The following is a 17,845-nucleotide window of genomic DNA, read 5'->3' as shown; positions in this document are numbered from 1 at the left end:
CTGTGCCCCGCAACGGGAGAGGCCACAGCAGAGGGAGGCCCGCATACCACAAAAAAAAAAAAAAAAAAAAAAAAAGAATCCACCTGACAATGCAGGGGGTACGGGTTCCAGCCCTGGTCCGGGAGGATCCCACATGCTGTGGAGCAGCTAAGCCCGTGCGCCACAACTACTGAGCTTGCACTCTAGAGCCCATGAGCCACAACTACTGAGCCCGCGTGCCACAACTACTGAAGCCCGTGCGCCTAGAGCCCGTGCTCCACAACAAAAGAAGCCACGACAGTGAGAAGCCCGTGCACCGCAACGAACAGTAGCCCCTGCTCGATGCAACTAGAGAAAGCCCGTGCGCAGCCAAAAATAAGTAAATTAAATTAAATAAATACATTTTTTTTAAAAAATTCAAAAAAGAGGGCTTCCCTGGTGGCGCAGTGGTTGAGAGTCCGCCTGCCGATGCAGGGGACACGGGTTCGTGCCCCGGTCCGGTAAGATCCCACATGCCGCGGAGCAACTAAGCCTGTGAGCCATGGCCACTGAGCCTGCGCGTCCGGAGCCTGTGCTCCGCAACGGGAGAGGCCACAACAGTGAGAGGCCTGTGTACCGAAAAAAAAAAAAAAAAAAAAAAAGAAAGAAATAAAACAGCACAAGTGATAAAAAGGGGAGAACAAAAAATCAGTTTCCTGTTAGAAATGGCAAAGATTTCATTATTGTTTTTTTAAAAGGAGAGCCTATATTTTCCAAAATGTTGAATAAGCTTACAGTAAGTCCAAATATCAGAATTTCCAAGATGTGTATAAATGCTAATTAAGTGATACTCTGGTAAATATATCTTCATTAATGTGTGAATTTTGTGCTTGCTATTATATATAATTAATTAAGGGCAAGAATCACAATCTGCCCATGGATGTACTTCAATAATTTAAAATTTTTCACAAAGCTATATTTTATCTCCTAGTTTGTACGCACATGTCGCCACAGAGCCTTCATGTGTTTCTGCCTGGTGCACTGTAACTCAACATATTTTGTTGTATCATTGCGCAGCGGGGCACAGGACACTATAATTACAGCATAATCACAGTAAAACTCTGAACCTTCTTATCGGTAAGAATCTTTTCATCAGTGAGGAAAACAGGGAAAGTGTGCCAAAGTGATTTCAGATAGCTGTATACTATCATTTACGAGATTTGTACTAAGGTTTATCTTTAAACACATACACAAAATGTAGACAGTGATAGTTGATACATATATGCCTTGGTCTACAGCTTCCCTATTCCCATACTTATCTATGAGTTCTTCTGAAAAAATGGTGGTGGGGAATGATTGCTTTTCTTTAAAAATTGTGATAAAATGCACATAACATAAAATTTGCCATTTAAACAATTTTCAAGCATGCAATTCAGTGCCATTAAGTACATTCACACTGTTGTGCAACCATCACCATTATCCACCTCCAGAACTTTAGCACCTCCCCCAGAGACTCTACACCCATTAAACATGAACTCCCATTTCCCTCGTCTCCTGAGCCCTGGTAACCACTAGTCTACTTTCTATCTCTATGAATTTGACTCTTGTACATACCTCATATAAATGGAATTATACAGACTTTGTCCTTCTGTATCTGGTTTATTTCACTGAATATAATGTCTTCAAGGTTCATCCATGTTGTAACGTGTCAGAATTTCCTTCCTTTTTACAGCTGAATATCGTCAATAACGCTGCAATGAACATTGGTATACAAATATCTTAGTCCCTCTTTTCAATTTTTGGGGGTATATACCTAGAAGTGGAATTGCTTTATCATATGGTAATTCTGTGCTTAATTTTTTTAAAGGGATTATAATCTATCTTCTATAGAGGCTGCACTATTTTACATTCCCATCAGTAATGCATAGGGTTCCAATTTTTCCATATCAGGATGATTGTTTTTTAAGAATAAAAATATGAATTAAAATTTTGTGACAAAATCTCTCATCTTATTTCTTTTCATTTCTCTTCTATTTGTCACTTGATTTTATCACCAAAATCAAAACCACAGGATTTATGATGCAAGATTTAATCTGATTAGAGTCCTAATTCCAAGAAGTCTATGGAGAGGGAGAGTCAGAGAAAGTTAAAGTTATAAAAGTTGATTCACAGAATAGGTATGTGGAATGGGGTCAGAGGGCAGAGTTCCCTCCCTAAAATCTTAATGCTGTGCTACATTCCTTAGAACATGATGGCAAATTCAACTTACAACAAGAAGCTGAAAAGGAAGACAAAAGCAAGCTCTGAAAATAGCAAACTACAGGTAGGTATGTACAAATGAAAAAGAGACAGTGAATTTTGTCTTTCAGAAGGAAGTAGAATTAAAGATAATTAGATAATATGCACCTACACGTTCTATGGCATACCGACGGAGAGGTGATCAAGAATTAGGATTACTATTTCTGACATTTTCTTCAGACTGTTGTATAAGGTAAATGATGATAATTTGGTCTAAAATATTATACACATTTGTTTAGATAAAATAAAGGAATATTTAGGGCTTCCCTGGTGGTGCAGTGGTTGAGAGTCTGCCTGCCGATGCAGGGGACACGGGTTTGTGCCCCGGTCTGGGAAGATCCCGCATGCCGCGGAGCGGCTGGGCCCGTGGGCCATGGCCGCTGAGCCTGTGCGTCCGGAGCCTGTGCTCCGCAACGGGAGAGGCCACAACAGTACAGTGAGGGGCCCGCGTACCACAAAAAAAAAAAAAAAAAAAAAAGGAATATTTAAAAAATGGAAATTAAGTAAAACATTCAATATTTTAAACAGGGTAGAATTAGAATCATCATTTTAGAAATGGAAAAATTATTTTTAAAAAGTAAAATGGTAGATTCATAAAGCAACTTCTTTAATTAACATACACAATATACAGTTTCTCAAGTTCATATAGTACACCTGTTATGCCACTTTACAAAATATTCATGTAGACATTAAAATTCTAATGTTCCTAAATTTGTCTATACCATAATATTATAAAGGGAATATTTTACATATATATTTAACAATTTCATATAAAAAGATATTCTCCTAAAGCATAACAATAATTTTCACCTTACAAAACACAGTAATATAAACTTAAGGAAACAAAACAGCATTTTCCTGATAAATCCAAATTCTTATTAAAGAGAGAATAAGATAATTTAGTTGAATTTTGTCAAAATTAATTCAAAAAAGAATTTCAGAATTATTATCTGGATATAATGGAATACTGCCACCATCTTTCAGAGTTACTTAAAAATTATTCACATAGGATTTTGATTAGTTGAGCTACTACATGCACATTGAGACTATTTCCAAGTAGACGATAACGCTGTTTGACAGTTGTCTTCTCGGGAAATCCTAGAAAAGAAAGGTAACAATTTATAATACAATCACTTGCAATATTAACTTCCAGATAAAAGGATGTATTCTTTAGTAAAAGCAGCGTGGTTATTTACATAAATAAGTCCCTAAGGTCTCCATGAAGTTCAATTAACAAATGAGAATTTGGAGCCAAAAATATTATATAACATTTCATTGCTTACACAATGTGATATTATCACATCACATATCATATTTGCTCGGTACACACACGTACACACATAACATCTACAGAACTAATAGAAATCTGAGCACTAGGACACTTTAGGAAAAGCAGTGGCTACCATTATTTCAGTTATTTAATAATAGCCTTCAGGAGACAGAATTCACATACTATAAAATGCAGTTTTTCTTTTAAAGGGAGATTTTTAATTAATTAATTTATTTATCCATTCATTCATTCATTCATTCATTTATGACTATGCTGCATGGCTTGTGGGATCTTAGTTCCCCAAGCAGGGATTGAACCTGGGCCCTCGACAGTGAGAGCGAGGAGTCCTAACTGCTGGACCACTGGGGAATTCCCTAAAATGCACCTTTTTAAAGGGTACAGTTCAGTGGTTTTTAGTATAGTTGCAGAGTTTAGCATACATCCCCACTATTTAATGCCAGAACAGTTTCAACACCTCAGAAAGAAAGCTGGCCCACAGCTAACATCATACTCAATAATGAAAGCTAAAAATTTTCCTCTAAGATCAGGAACGAGATAAAGATACCCACTCTTGCCACTTTTATTCAACATGGTATTAGAAGTCCTAGCCAGAACAATTAGGCAAGAAAAAGAAATAAAAGGAATCTAAATTGGAAAGGAAGAAGTAGAACTATCACCATCTGCAAATTACATGATATTATACATAGAAAACCCTAAAGACTTCATCAAAACATGGTTAGAATAAATGAATTAAGTTGCAGTATACAAAATCAATATATAGAAATCTGCTGATTTCTGTACATTAACAACAAACTATCAGAAAGAGAAGATAAGACAACAATCCCATTTGCAGTCGCATCAAAAAGAATAAGATACCGAGGAATAAATTTAACCGTTGGTGAAAAAAATTGAAGACACAAATAAAGGTACTCCATGCTCATGAACTGGAAGAATTAATATTGTTAAAATGTCTGCATTATCCAAAGCAACCTACAGATTTAATGCAATCCCTATCAAAATTCCAATGGCATTTTTCACAGAAATAGAAACCACATCCTAAAATTCCTATGGAATCACAAAAGATCCCAAGAAGCCAAAGCAACCCTGAGGGAGAAGAACCAAGCTGGAGGCATCACGATGCTCCCTGACTTCAGACTACATTACAAAGCTAAAGTAATCAAAACAGTATGACATTAGCATAGAAAGACACAGAAATCAAAGGAACAGAATAGACAGCCCAGAAATAAACCCACACATATGTGGTTAATTAATTTACGACAGGGAGCTGAGAATATACAATGGGGAAAGGAAAGTCTCTTAAATAAATGGTGTTGGGAAAATTGGACAGATACATGCAAAAGAATGAAACTGCACCACTATTTTACACTATACACAAAAATTAACTCCAAATGAATTAAACACCTGAACGTAAGACCTGAAACCATAAAACTCCTAGAAGAAAACATAAGTGGTAAATTCCTTGACATCAGTCTCATCCATGGTTTTTTGGATCTGACTGCAGAAGCAAAGGCAACCAAAGCAAAAATAAACAACTGAGACTACATCAGACTAAAAAACTCTGCACAGCAAAGGAAATAATGAGCAAAATGAAAAGGCAATCTACTGAACAGGAGAAAATATTTGCAAATCATATATCTGATAAGGGTTTAGTACCCAAAATATATAATGAAGTCATAAAATTCAACAGCAAAACAATAAATGATCAGATTAAAAAATGGGCAGAGGACTTGAATAAAAATTTTTCCAAAGAAGACATACAGATGGCCAATAGGCACATGAAAAGATGTTCAACATCACTAATCACCAGGGAAATGCAAATCAAAACCACAATTTCACATCTGTTATAATGGCTACTATCCAAAAGACAAGAAATAACAAGAGCTGGAAGGAACATGGAGAAAAGGGAACTCTTATGCACTGATGGTGAGAATTTAAATTGGTGCAGCCACTAAGTATTCTATGTTTTATATCTTAGTCCTTATAATAACATTATGTATTAACAATATTATGTATGTTGTATAATACGACTATAAAATATAGTGTAACTCAAACATCAAGCACATCAGTAAAAATTATCTGATCCGAGGGAAAAAAAAGGCTCATTCATGTTATAAGATGTACCAATAGCTCATTCCTCTCTCTGTCTGAATAATATTTTATCTTATGGATATACCACATTTTATTTATTCATTCATTCATTAATAGACATCTGGGTTTTTTCCCTACTTCTTGATTATTATAAACATTGATGTTATGAACATGTACGTATGTGTGTATGTGTTAAGCTTTTTTCAGTTCTCTTGGATATACACCTGGGGGTGAAATTGTGGGGTCATACAGTAACTCTGCGTCTAACATTTGAGGAACTGCCAGAATGCTTTCTAAGGCAGCTGCACCATTTTATCTTCTCACCAACCGTGTACAAGGGATCTGATTTCTCCACAATTTGTTAACACTGTTATTGTCTGTCTTTTTGTGAAGTGGTATCTTACTGTGGTTTTGATTTACCTTTCCCTAATATCTAATAATGTTTAACATCTTTTCATGTGCTTGTTGGTCATTTATCTATTTTCTTTGGAGAAATGTCTATTGAAATCCTTTGCCCACTTTTAAATTGGATTATTTTTCTTTTTATTGTTGAGTCATAGGAGTTCTTTATATATTCTGGATACAAGTCCCTCAGAGTTGCTTTTTTACATTTTGCTTCCACAAATTGACATTCTCATAGTGAAGTTCAATTTGCTACATTCTTTTGCAAAACAAAATGGCCCACAGACACAACATTTGCTGGAACAAAACCTTGCACATACCACCGTAAAATACTGTCCATGCATAAGAGTGGATGCCAGAATCTTAGTTATAATTCCAGAATTCCACATTCAGAATCCTTTGGCATAGCAATTAAATAAAGGAAAAGCAAATCAGGTAATAAAGGAAATAATTAAAGAGCATTAAAAATAGCAAAATTTCAAAACCTGATAAAGTTGCTTCATCAACACTAGACATTATACTTACTGCAATAAAATAACAGTGATTACCATAATAAAACTATATTTGCCATTGCACATGATCATAAAATTGCTATTATAAAGATAATATGTCTTAGGCAAGCACATTAGTCATCTCAAATTATTTACTTCAAAGTAGCCAGAGGCAGAAATACCTACAAACAAACTTTTAGACTACCCCTAGGCTTATGTCTTGAGATATCAAGATTATATCAGAGGGGAAGAAATGTCTGAAAACAAACAAGTCAGATTTGTAAAAATCATATATATATATATATATATATATATATACACACACATACATATATACCCATATATACATATGCATGTGTGTATTTTGTACATAGATATTACAATCTAAACTCACCTGTGGAAAGAATTACATAATTTTGTAAAGTTAAAAGGTGACTTTTTAAAAACTTAGGTACATTAAAAATAATAATCCTCAAAAGCAAAGAAACCTAGAATTAACAAGGTCAAGAGAGCAGCTTTTATTCAGTAAGTGTCGGTTAGTGTCTGTCTCTTCCAAAGCCTGCTGTCTCATGAACGCATGCCACTGGCCACAAAGAGAACCAGGGCAAACTGTGCGGGAGAATCAATGCAAATCCATCATGCCCGGTGGACAAGCAACGCAAAGAATGCCCATTTTGGACCCAGGGTCAGTGATGTCAGAGGCACACGTGAAGGACAGTTCTGTCACAGTGCTGCTCAGTGGTGACAACAGGGCACTGACTATACACATATATCACATATTTTCAAATAAGGTAAAGCAATTAAAACGGCTTTCTCGCATGCATTATACATATATTTTCAGAGAACTTCGAAAAATCCTATTTTACCCCTTAGATATTTTTAAATACTGAGAAAAAATATTTATGAAGTAAAGGCTATAACATCTATCATTTAAAATATAAGAGCACGAATTTTACATTACGTGTCAGATAGGTTGTAAGCATGTGACATACGCTGACTCACTTAACCGTTACAACAGCCCTATGAAGTCGGTGCTATAATTATCCCCATTTTGCAGATGCATAAACTATGGCAGAGAGTGGCTTCAGTAGGGCTAGGATCCATACTCGGTCAGTCTGACTCTGGGGTCTGTGCTAAATTTCATTATTAGCAAAGTGATTGCTACTGCTTGAAAAAATAAGCACTCAAATAAAACTTAGAAATTCGTTGCTATTAGACGTAAATCTCTTTCTCTCTGTAGTACAGAGTACCTTTGATTGCCCATCCTAAAACATGAAAAAAAAAAAAAAAAGTAACCAGGACAGTAGACTGGGAATTAAATTCCTGAGTCCAATCCTCAGTTCTTTGTTTTATTGATGTTCTCGCTCACTTTGTGACATAAACTAAGACATGGAAAGTCTATGTTTTCTTAAAAAACACTCCCTGGGATGTTTCAAACTGAATGAGATCACCAAGAAAAAGGCAGAGAGTACAAAATAAAGCTGGTTGCTATGACTATGCTTTGGAGAATCAATTACCAAGAGGGTGGTCAAATTCTGTTGGCAATTTGTTCCCAATGTACAAAAAGATGCTTTCCAAACCTCAACTGTAAATCCATTATTTAGATTTTAAAACATGGTCTATTTAACCCATGATGTTCTTCAAAAATAGGACTGTGTTAATATTACAACAACATTAGATTTAGCGAAGTTGGGCTTTTCTGCATTCAAGCTCCCAATCAGTTATCAAAAGCACATTTCCTCCTTGTGCAGCCCTGGAGGCACATGAGGGAGGTCTGTCTCTCTCCCCTCCCATGAGCCAGGTACTAGGAGCACACCCACCGCAGCGCAGGAAGCCGATGGCATCCACAGAACAACAGCACCAAGGCCAAGGAAGCGGGATGGCGGGGCGGGGCGCCCTAAGACGCAAAGGCGCTGTGTCCAGTCTCTTAACAGCAACAATCCCTGGCTTTCCTCACTACTTGTCTTTCTCCCTTGGCAACCGTATCTTCATTTTTCTTCTTGAGAGTCCATCTTCAGATTCCCTAATTTCGTGTCAATTCTGGCATCTGTACTCCTGAGTCACCCTTACTTTCCATTAGGAAAGTTCCTTTCTAGACCACCTCTCCACTTTTTCTTTTCTCCACTTAAACCTTGTAGGGAAGGAAAGGTATGTAATTGATAAGAGTGTTATCTCCGAGGAGTAGAAGAAATACAAATACATACCTCCCCACCACACAAAAATAAATTCCTCAATTGCCTGTTAATTTCCTCATTTAAAAAAAAGACAATTCTAGGCATTCTTTCATAAGATCTAGTGTGAGGTTATTCGACTAGTACTCCTAGAAGCAAAAAAATAAATTCGAGAAAGAGATGCTATTAACAACCATCTGTAGGGAGAAGTGAGGAATTACTGATCTGGCCCTTCTGTTCCTGCAAAGCACCTGGAACCATTACTGGAGTAAAAGGAGAAGGGGAACTGAGTCTGAAGGGAATGGACTAGGGCAGGTTATGAAGAAAGCAGACACAGGAGGGAAGGAAAATGTCAAAAGATGGCACAATCAGGAAAGGAAGCGCTCTCACATCCGTCTGGGCAAGTGTTCATTCATAAACTATGCACGAGTCCCTAATGAATTTTGAGACCTTTAATCAGTGAAAGCTGGAGTCTGCATGTATCCCACATACCGAACTCTGGAGGAAATCCAAGGAGATTTGCTATTTCTTTAGGAGTGAAAAATCGAAGTTGAAGCATTAACAATCTTGTTATCTTTTCTTCTTGTGACAAATTGGTAAGGGATTTGTAGATATTCTCAATCTGTAGGAAAACATCCAAAGTAACTAATAAAGTAGAGCGCAATTAGACTTGTTAAGATAATATCATCTATTGTGAGACAGTTTAAAAATGATGGACGTATAGTCTTCTGTAACACATGGCAGCACAGGCTAAAAAAGTCTCTGTGCAATGAACTGTGTAACTGGCTCATCAAGGGCCAGATAAACTCAGAAAACAAACAAAACCTTAATGTTGAATAGATCAGGATACTCTCAGTGTATCTGTCATTTTTGGCCCCTCAAAAATTAACTCATAAGAATAGAAATAATAAATGACAATATAACATAAAAGAAATGTAGTGAAAGATACAAAAAGGAAACTTGGTCAACCAATAAGTCGATTTTACAAAGCAAATAAGCAGCCATTAAAATGTTTACTGTTTATGACCAATTTTATCAAATTAAGATATTTTCTTAAAATGGTAAAATATATTTAATAAATATGACTTCTCAAATCCAGACATTCGTTTGTCTCTGATAGGGTTTTTAGCAAGGGTAAATTTTATTAACAGTAAGAGTTTAAATCAGCATAAAAGAAGATAATGTGATTTCACTTCAAAATTATTCAGAAGTATATAAAACTTGTAATATATCAAGCTTGTATTCAACCATGATACCATAAAGAATTAGCAATTGAAGTATTAATAAAAAGCCTTCGTAAAATATAGATTTTTTTCCCTAACAGGCATTTTTATGGTATGTGCTCCAAAGGAAGGCTCCAATACTAAGATATTTGTGCATAATTTTAGAGAACATTAAGTACTGTACTCTGCATTTCAAATTACTCTTTATGGAACAGAAAGAAAAACAAAAGGTAAGAAAAACAAAGAAAGTAAAAACATAAAACACTTTTTGTACATATACTCATATCTAGCAACAAGAAGAAGAAAAGATCTATTCTATAGTAAATAATTATTATATACACATATTCATTCCAGTTGAACATGTAAACTTATTTTAACATTCTCAAATTTTAAGTATTAAAGATAATTTTATTTAAAATAATTTTCAAATATTTTAGTTCTGCAGCATGCATCGTACCTGCACATCCTCTGTCGTCTGCAACACAGATCCTGTCCCTTCTATGTAGCGTCCATAACTAAAAAATTAACACAAATATTTTGTAGCATCTATTTGCTAATGCTAAATTTCTTAAATATTTCTTGAATGACTCAATCTTACATAGTTGTTAATACATCCTTCTGAAATATTCTAAATAATATCACATAAATATGCTTTGTAATTAAAAAACTTACCAGGTGAAAGACATAAGATCAGTCTGTTTAAACTTCGCAGACACTAAACTTGGCATAGTTTTTGTTGTGTAGTCTACATATACATTATTGTCATTTTTTAAATGTTCATCACATTTAAATGCACAGAAAGTATGCATTTGTCACGACTTTATATCTAAATGCCATTCAATACTGACATCCCTGCCACATTAGACCAAATGTTATGCAGGTGAAAATAAATTGCTGCTCTTTTCTTATAATGCCTGAACCATCATTTCTTCTCATGAACCCAAAACCATACTCTCCAGTCTCATGACAAACTCAGGCCCACCAAACATGCATCTGCCTCTTACTGTAACACTGTATGTTTTTACTCTTTATCATCAAACAATCAGACTATTGTTAAAAATGTATTAAAATTACCAAACACTACAGAAATGCAAGGTATTAGTAATATTTCTTTCCCTAAGATCATTGCCAAGCTGGCTGTTTGACATTTTATCATTTTTTCCTAATAGATGAATTTAAAATAGAAATTAGAGAAAGTCACCATCAAAGAAAAGCTGTTTCCTTATATATCACGTGTGTGTGTGTGTGTGTTTATATTATCTACACTAAAATAGACTTCTACAATAAGGCTTCTTTTATACCATTTTTATAATTATAAAAGAATTTCAAAGTTGTTTTTTATTACAAAATTGATAAGTCCTGTTTTATGAGAGTCCTAAACATAACCTAGCTGACTTGGAAATATACAACAGCTGAGTGAAGTCATTTAAGGTAATGGAAAGCAATAAACCCATTCCCCTGAAAGTACAAGGGCTGAGTATGATAAAGTCAGGATGAGCCTGGTACGATTATATCAGGGGCATAGTGTCTTGTGCAAGACAACTAGCTAGTAGGTAAAGAGAGAAGGCTTGAATTTTTAAATCATACAGCTACCTATCAAAAGAGCTTCAGTGAAATTAACAAACAGGGGTAGGGATGGATCTTTTACAAATTTTTCTTGAAGGATCTAATTTCCCCCCTTCTTCCTAAGTTTAAAAAAAAAAGTTGAAAAACACATTAACTCTTGAGAAATAATCCAAAGGATGTCCCCTAAATGTCCATCAACAGGTAACCAGTAAAAGAAATTATGATATACCTATATTATGAACATACGAAAGTTCTTTAAGCACCCATAGGTAATAATAACCAAATTATACCACGCAATGAAAAAAAGGGCACGTAATAATGAATATAGTATGCTACCATTTACTTAAAGGAGAGGGTAAAAATATACATGTATATTTAAACACACCTCACAAGCAATACCTCTGGAAGACTAGAGAGTAAACTGAAATCATCGGTTGCACGTAGGGAGGGAAACTGGATGAACAAGAGGCAGAATTGGAAGGGAGTCTTACAATCTTAGTTCCTTTTGAATTTTGAACCATAAGAATATACTACTAATTCAAAAAACTACATAAAATTTAAATATGCTATAATGTGCTCCAGGATATTCAATGTTATTTCTTGATATTAAAATTTAATTTCTTCTTGTACATTGATCATGAAAGTGCACAGAAATTTTTGAAGTACTATAAAAAGAAAGGTGCGGGCTTCCCTGGTGGCGCAGTGGTTGGGAGTCCGCCTGCCAGTGCAGGGGACGCGGGTTCGTGCCCCGGTCCGGGAGGATCCCACGTGCCGCGGAGCGGCTGGGCCCGTGGGCCGTGGCCGCTGGGCCTGCGCGTCCGGAGCCTGTGCTCCGCAACGGGAGAGACCGCAGCAGTGAGAGGCCCGCGTACCGGAAAAAAAAAAGAAAAAAAAAAAAAGAAAGGTGCTAAAAAATTAGCAATTCCCCATCTATAGAAAGCATGTCTCCACTGTGGGTAATTAAGCTCCTACGAAGGTCAGCAATCAATGGCATTGTCTGCTATGAGCAGTTTTGTGGGTCGTGCTCATCATGTTCTCGCAGAAGGAATTTTCACTTGTGCATTCTACTGGAACATGAAAGCAGGCAGTTAAGGGTGAAAAAGATCATTCTAGCAGAAACATTTTAGAAAATGCTCCGTGTTTTGAGAAGAACTCAGAGAAACAACAGTTATGAAAACCTGGTTATTTTGGATATGCCATGAACAGAGACTCCTTAAAACCTACCCTTTCGTAAAGCATGTGGACCTTCTGGATGTGGGCTTAACAATGTCTAACAAAAGAGCATATCGCAGCAATGACTTCGGTGGTAAAAAGTATGAATTCATGTCAACGTCATCTTCAAGAAAATCTCTTAGCATTCGCACAGAGAGATCATTGTCCTGTTGACGTTTCCTGTCAATTTCTCCTGCAGTTTCAAGCTTAAAAAGAATGGCCTCTTTTCCAGAACGTTGTGTGCTGCTATCAAAGCAAATATTTGGCTCAATTTTCTTTTCTTCAATTTTCTTTTCTTCAATTTTTTTTCCTGCATCTATCGCATGTTTTTGTGGATGTTCAGATTCAGTTTGGGGGAACTCCATCAGTACCTGGCATTAAGTAAAAATACACAAACTCTCAAAAGCTTTCTTAAAGATAAAAGACACATTAATAACATCCATTCAACATTATGTAAAAAAATTCTTTAGCTTTTACTGAGTTGTCATTAAAAAGATAGAAATTGGGGGCTTCCCTGGTGGCGCAGTGGTTGAGGGTCCGCCTGCCGATGCAGGGGACGCAGGTTCGTGCCCCGGTCCGGGAAGATCCCACATGCCGCGGAGCGGCTGGGCCCGTGAGCCATGGCCGCTGAGCCTGCGCGTCCGGAGCCTGGGCTCCACAACAGGAGAGGCCACAACAGTGAGAGGCCCGCGTACCGCAAAAAAAAAAAGATAGAAATTGAGGTTTACTAGTATTTATACAAGTTTTTCATCATATAGTGATAGGCATCAGGCTATAGATGATTTATTTCATGAAATTACTGCTTTCTGAATTAATAAAACCATTCAACAAAGTAATAGGAAGTATGCTGAATATAGAGACAGCATTATATTTGGAAAAGAAGTTGAGAAAGCAACAGGAACATCTCCAGAAAATGTGTTTTTGATCAAAGTTTGCCATTCCCCTTCAATTAAAAAAAAACAAAACTAGAACATACCCATGATCTAAAGGAAAATTAGTAATTAAAAATGAAAAGCAATCTTCACCCTGAAAGGTTATTTCTATCCCTGAGTCCCACAGGAAAAACTTGTTCCTGCAAAACAGGTAACCATTTATAAAGTCCTATTTTGGGAAAGAAAAAACAGTTCCAGGAATTTTTAATGATGAAGTCTTTGTTCACATACTTTATATACTGTTTTTGGAACTGCCTACTATTAAAGGGAGATATATTGCTATTTTATTATATAACACAATATTGTATAATACTGACACTGTATTAGGGGGGATTCAAATGATACTACGGAAGCCCTGTTAGTAGGACATGACTTTTGAGTTCTTACCTGTGAGGGTTATAGAGAGCTTCACTGGACCACTGAAACTCTGTTATCCACACCAATTTTCAGCAGAAGCACATAAAATTGCTAGCATAATGAGAGATCCTATATATAGCAATTGAGCATTTTATTCTAGCTTGTACTAATCATTACCATATTTTAATCAATTAAGGCTAAATAGCATAGATTTCAAATAAAATGCAACTGATGTGTGAAAATACTCAAGCCATTTTTAAGATAGTATACTATTTTATCAAAAGTAGTCAGTGGCTTCTATTGAGGGAGAAAAATAATAGATGCAAAAGAGTCAATGGTCAGAAGAGAAATTATAGGGGGAAAAGAAGGATAACAACACTAATGGTAATTTTTTTTACTTTTAACTTATTTTTTTTCTAATGATGAAAGAAAAGTTTCTGGTTTTGTTTCAAGCAATTAAAGCGGCATGAGGAGGGTGTAAAGGCCTACAAGACAGACCCCAGGCATAGTCTATATTACAGGCACGAGAGGACACACATAAACCTCTGCGAATATACTCCAATAAAGATGTTAAAAAAAAACCAAAAAAACCTCCGCAAAGTAGTTCCTGAAAATAAATTAGCAGACTTAGATATATTTACAACTGATAATGATAATGATGATGATGATAAGAACAATAATAATAATAATAATACCTGACCAGGGGCTTGAAAAGGGAACGGCACTGACTGAAGCTTTGCAATAAGGAAATACCGTAGCCTTGAATTTGGAATGCCCAGCTGCAAGTGAAACAGGGCAGTTAGTTGCTATAGGATATTAAAGAGATCTGTATCAACTTTTAGCACCTAGTAAAAAAACTCATACAGTTATACATTAGTTTCTGCCAGACAAAATTCTATTATCGATTTGTGGAAGACTTCTCTGTAGCAAATTCTTAAACCTTTTAAACTGTCACTCTGTACCTTTATTTGAATGAAATAAAGATGGAATCAGATGAATCATATGTCTATGAGTCACCTTCATTTTCTATTTCCCAGGTAAAAAGTCATATAGACATTTTTACATTCATTATGAATAGTACAGTAATCATAAAAAAATAAAATTCACATATAGCTATAAAATTCAGATATAGAAAGTAATAACCATGCCAGAACTAACTGCAAGATCTACCTATAATATTATCCAAAATGGAGCCATTCTTTTTACTGAATCAAATTCCCTTTGGGAAAATTTATATAAGAATTTACAATTGCAGTACTTACAGAGGTTGGAGACAACAGAAATTCTTGGTACTGAAAGCCACAACTTCCTATTGTTTGTATTAACAGGTCTCTGAAAAGGCAAAGGGAAAGAAAAAAGCTTCCACTCTATAGTTCAAAATAGGGTTCTTATATAAAATATTATACATAAAACTTTATTTTACATGAAAACTGTACCTCCACTTAAGTTGTTTAGAAAAAGAATAATCCTAGGTCTTTTTTAAGTCCAGTACTTGAGAAATTACATTTCTCAAAAAAGAGATAATCCCTATTATAAATAAATAAAGCCACCAGATAATTTATAAAACTGGTGAGTCAGAATCACCAATCCACTCATGATAAGCTTACTATAGGAATGGAACTATATCTGCAGCCAGTCAGATGGGGGGAACACTGTCATAGACAGCAGGTCAGTCAATGACTTGGATGCACTCTCTCCAGCTGGGCTACTGTCTGAAAGGGGCCTGACACAGGGCTTGCTTCTTCAATCCAACTGTAGGACAGAAAACGCCTGTCAATAGGACAAATTCTTACTGAAAACATTCCTACTTCTAAAGAAATAGGCACCAATGTAAGCAGCTAAAATTGAGAAATACCATTCTCATTAAAATGAGTAATCATTCTGGAAAAATGCAAACATATCAAAATGGGAAAGAATCAGTTGAACCTACCTTTGTGATACTTCACATTACTAAGTATTCAAAATCAGTTTTAATGAGTAAACTTCATAACATATATAAAATGTCAGAATATACACATTTATTTTTAAGATCGTCATTTCATAACAGCTCCTATTACAAAATATACCAAATCTAAGATGAACACAGGACAAATACATCTTTTTACCTTGTAGAAGATACTTCAAAACCTTTAACATTTTCTAAAAGAATATACTTCGGTAATTTTTGTAACCTAAAAAACCAAAAACAAATGGAATTCTAAACATCTCATTACTAAGAAGTAAGAAGTAAAGAAAATCCTTACCTGTGGGAAATATAAGGTAAGTAAGTGTCCAAACTCTTTTTATAAAAGAATTTTATAAGGGATGGAGACAACTCATATTTTATTCCTTTCCCCCATAAACAAGGCCCACCTGATAAAGTTAACATTTGGAATGTTAATTTCCACTGAAGTTTAATGAAAACATGGGTTTGCACAGCTCAAAGGGCTGACATTTCCATAGAATGGAGGCTTAGGCCGTAACGCCCTGTCACTCACTTTTAGCGGCAACTGTGGAACCGACAAACATTTGCAGTTACTCTATCAGTCACGACAGAAGATAAATGACATGCACAGAATCTGTATAAGATGCTAACCACTATAAAATTACATACATCACGTTCTTCCAGATGTAAAGTCTTACATTTAAGGTAAGCTTGCACAGGAATTTAAGTTTTTACCTTGGGAGGAGGTCTAGAATATATAAGAAGCTATTTGTCCTCGGATCAGTCACATCACCTTGCAGGCCAATTCTAAAAGGGTAAGGAAAGTAAGTAAGTTCAGCAAGAATCTTACATAAAGATATCAAATCACTTTTAAAAAGTCAAAACAGAGAACTAAAATTAGTTGGTCCTCACAAAAAATATGATCATCTCTGTTGCTATAGAGAACAAAAATATATTTTTTCATTTAATTTTAAAAAGCTCTGCCTGTCTAATAAATACTTATTATCAATACAAGATAATATGTCCAAATGACTTGCATGAGGCAAAGAACAAGAAGTCCACAAAGAATAAAATCAATTACCCTCTTAAAATCACTTTGTTCAGGAAAGACACACACACACACACACACACACACACACACAATTAGCTGATGACACCTTTTGCTCTGTCCCAGGTGAGACAACAGAAGTTCAGATGAATGAGCTGGTTGGGCAGGGTGGCAATGTAGAGTTGATGGCATTGGTAACTAATCACCATCTAAGCAGATGAAGGTAGTAGGTAAAACTAGAACTATCTTGTCCAATGTCAACAGGAGAGACTGAAGCTGAAGGCTTGATTCTACACGCAGGAGTTGCAACTTGGCCAGACTAAGCCAGTCAAAACAGGTCACGTGAACAGGCAGTATTTGGGCTAGCAGTGAAACCTTGCAGGTAACACTCAATATGATCAAGCACCAAGCAGAAAAGAAGACTTACATTGGGCGTGAGTCGTAGCAACAGAGGACTAGGGTTTAAGGCCTTGCTACTTACTAGCTTCGTGGTCTAAAATAAGTTACTTGACATCACTTATCAGTGTCCTCACACCTGACAGCAGGGCCAAAATCATCCTTGGATCTGAGGCTCAGATGGAAGATTAGAGTGGACTTGAAGAGATTCCTCAGAAATCTAGGTTTCCTCTCATTTTGTCCCTTTCCTCTCAGTGTTCCAAAGATGATTGTACTACAGGATCCGACACTGCAGCCATCAGCAGCTGCAGCTGGGCTAATACAGAGCGGGGGCAGCGGTAGGAAGACACAGGGGCCCCACCGCAGTGATACCTGAGGCATCACAGCGCTGGGCTGCGCTCTGTTCCGAGCCTCCCACTTACTGTAGTTAAAAAGGCCATACAGGGCTTCCCTGGTGGCGCAGTGGTTGAGAGTCCGCCTGCCGATGC

The 17,845-nt window shown here is 36.2% G+C and overlaps 1 protein-coding gene across 10 annotated transcripts in view; it reads right to left on the bottom strand.

The window, feature by feature from the left end:
* Positions 1–1,974: 1,974 nt before the first annotated feature.
* Positions 1,975–17,845, bottom strand: part of TRDMT1 (tRNA aspartic acid methyltransferase 1) — a 59,919-nt gene continuing 44,048 nt past the window's right edge. For 7 of the 10 annotated variants that reach the window (XM_028495800.2, XM_024116430.3, XM_024116425.3 and 4 more), the window contains exons 4-11: positions 16,649–16,720; positions 16,095–16,160; positions 15,252–15,321; positions 14,685–14,768; positions 12,713–13,071; positions 10,380–10,437; positions 9,192–9,321; positions 1,977–3,354 (exon numbers count right to left, since the gene is read on the bottom strand). In XM_028495800.2, the coding sequence (XP_028351601.1) occupies positions 3,254–3,354; positions 9,192–9,321; positions 10,380–10,437; positions 12,713–13,071; positions 14,685–14,768; positions 15,252–15,321; positions 16,095–16,160; positions 16,649–16,720 (940 nt within the window). In that variant the 3' untranslated portion in view covers positions 1,977–3,253. Of the gene's footprint in view, positions 3,355–9,191; positions 9,322–10,379; positions 10,438–12,712; positions 13,072–14,684; positions 14,769–15,251; positions 15,322–16,094; positions 16,161–16,648; positions 16,721–17,845 lie in introns of all 10 variants that reach the window. The other 3 variants (XM_007118497.3, XM_028495796.2, XM_028495797.2) reach the window with 3 other exon arrangements.

Source organism: Physeter macrocephalus, chromosome 11, assembly GCF_002837175.3.
Source record: "Physeter macrocephalus isolate SW-GA chromosome 11, ASM283717v5, whole genome shotgun sequence".
NCBI classification, from domain to species: Eukaryota; Metazoa; Chordata; class Mammalia; order Artiodactyla; family Physeteridae; genus Physeter; species Physeter macrocephalus.
The sequence above is the reverse complement of the archived record's forward strand: the minus strand, read 5'-3'. Positions and strand labels throughout refer to the sequence as shown.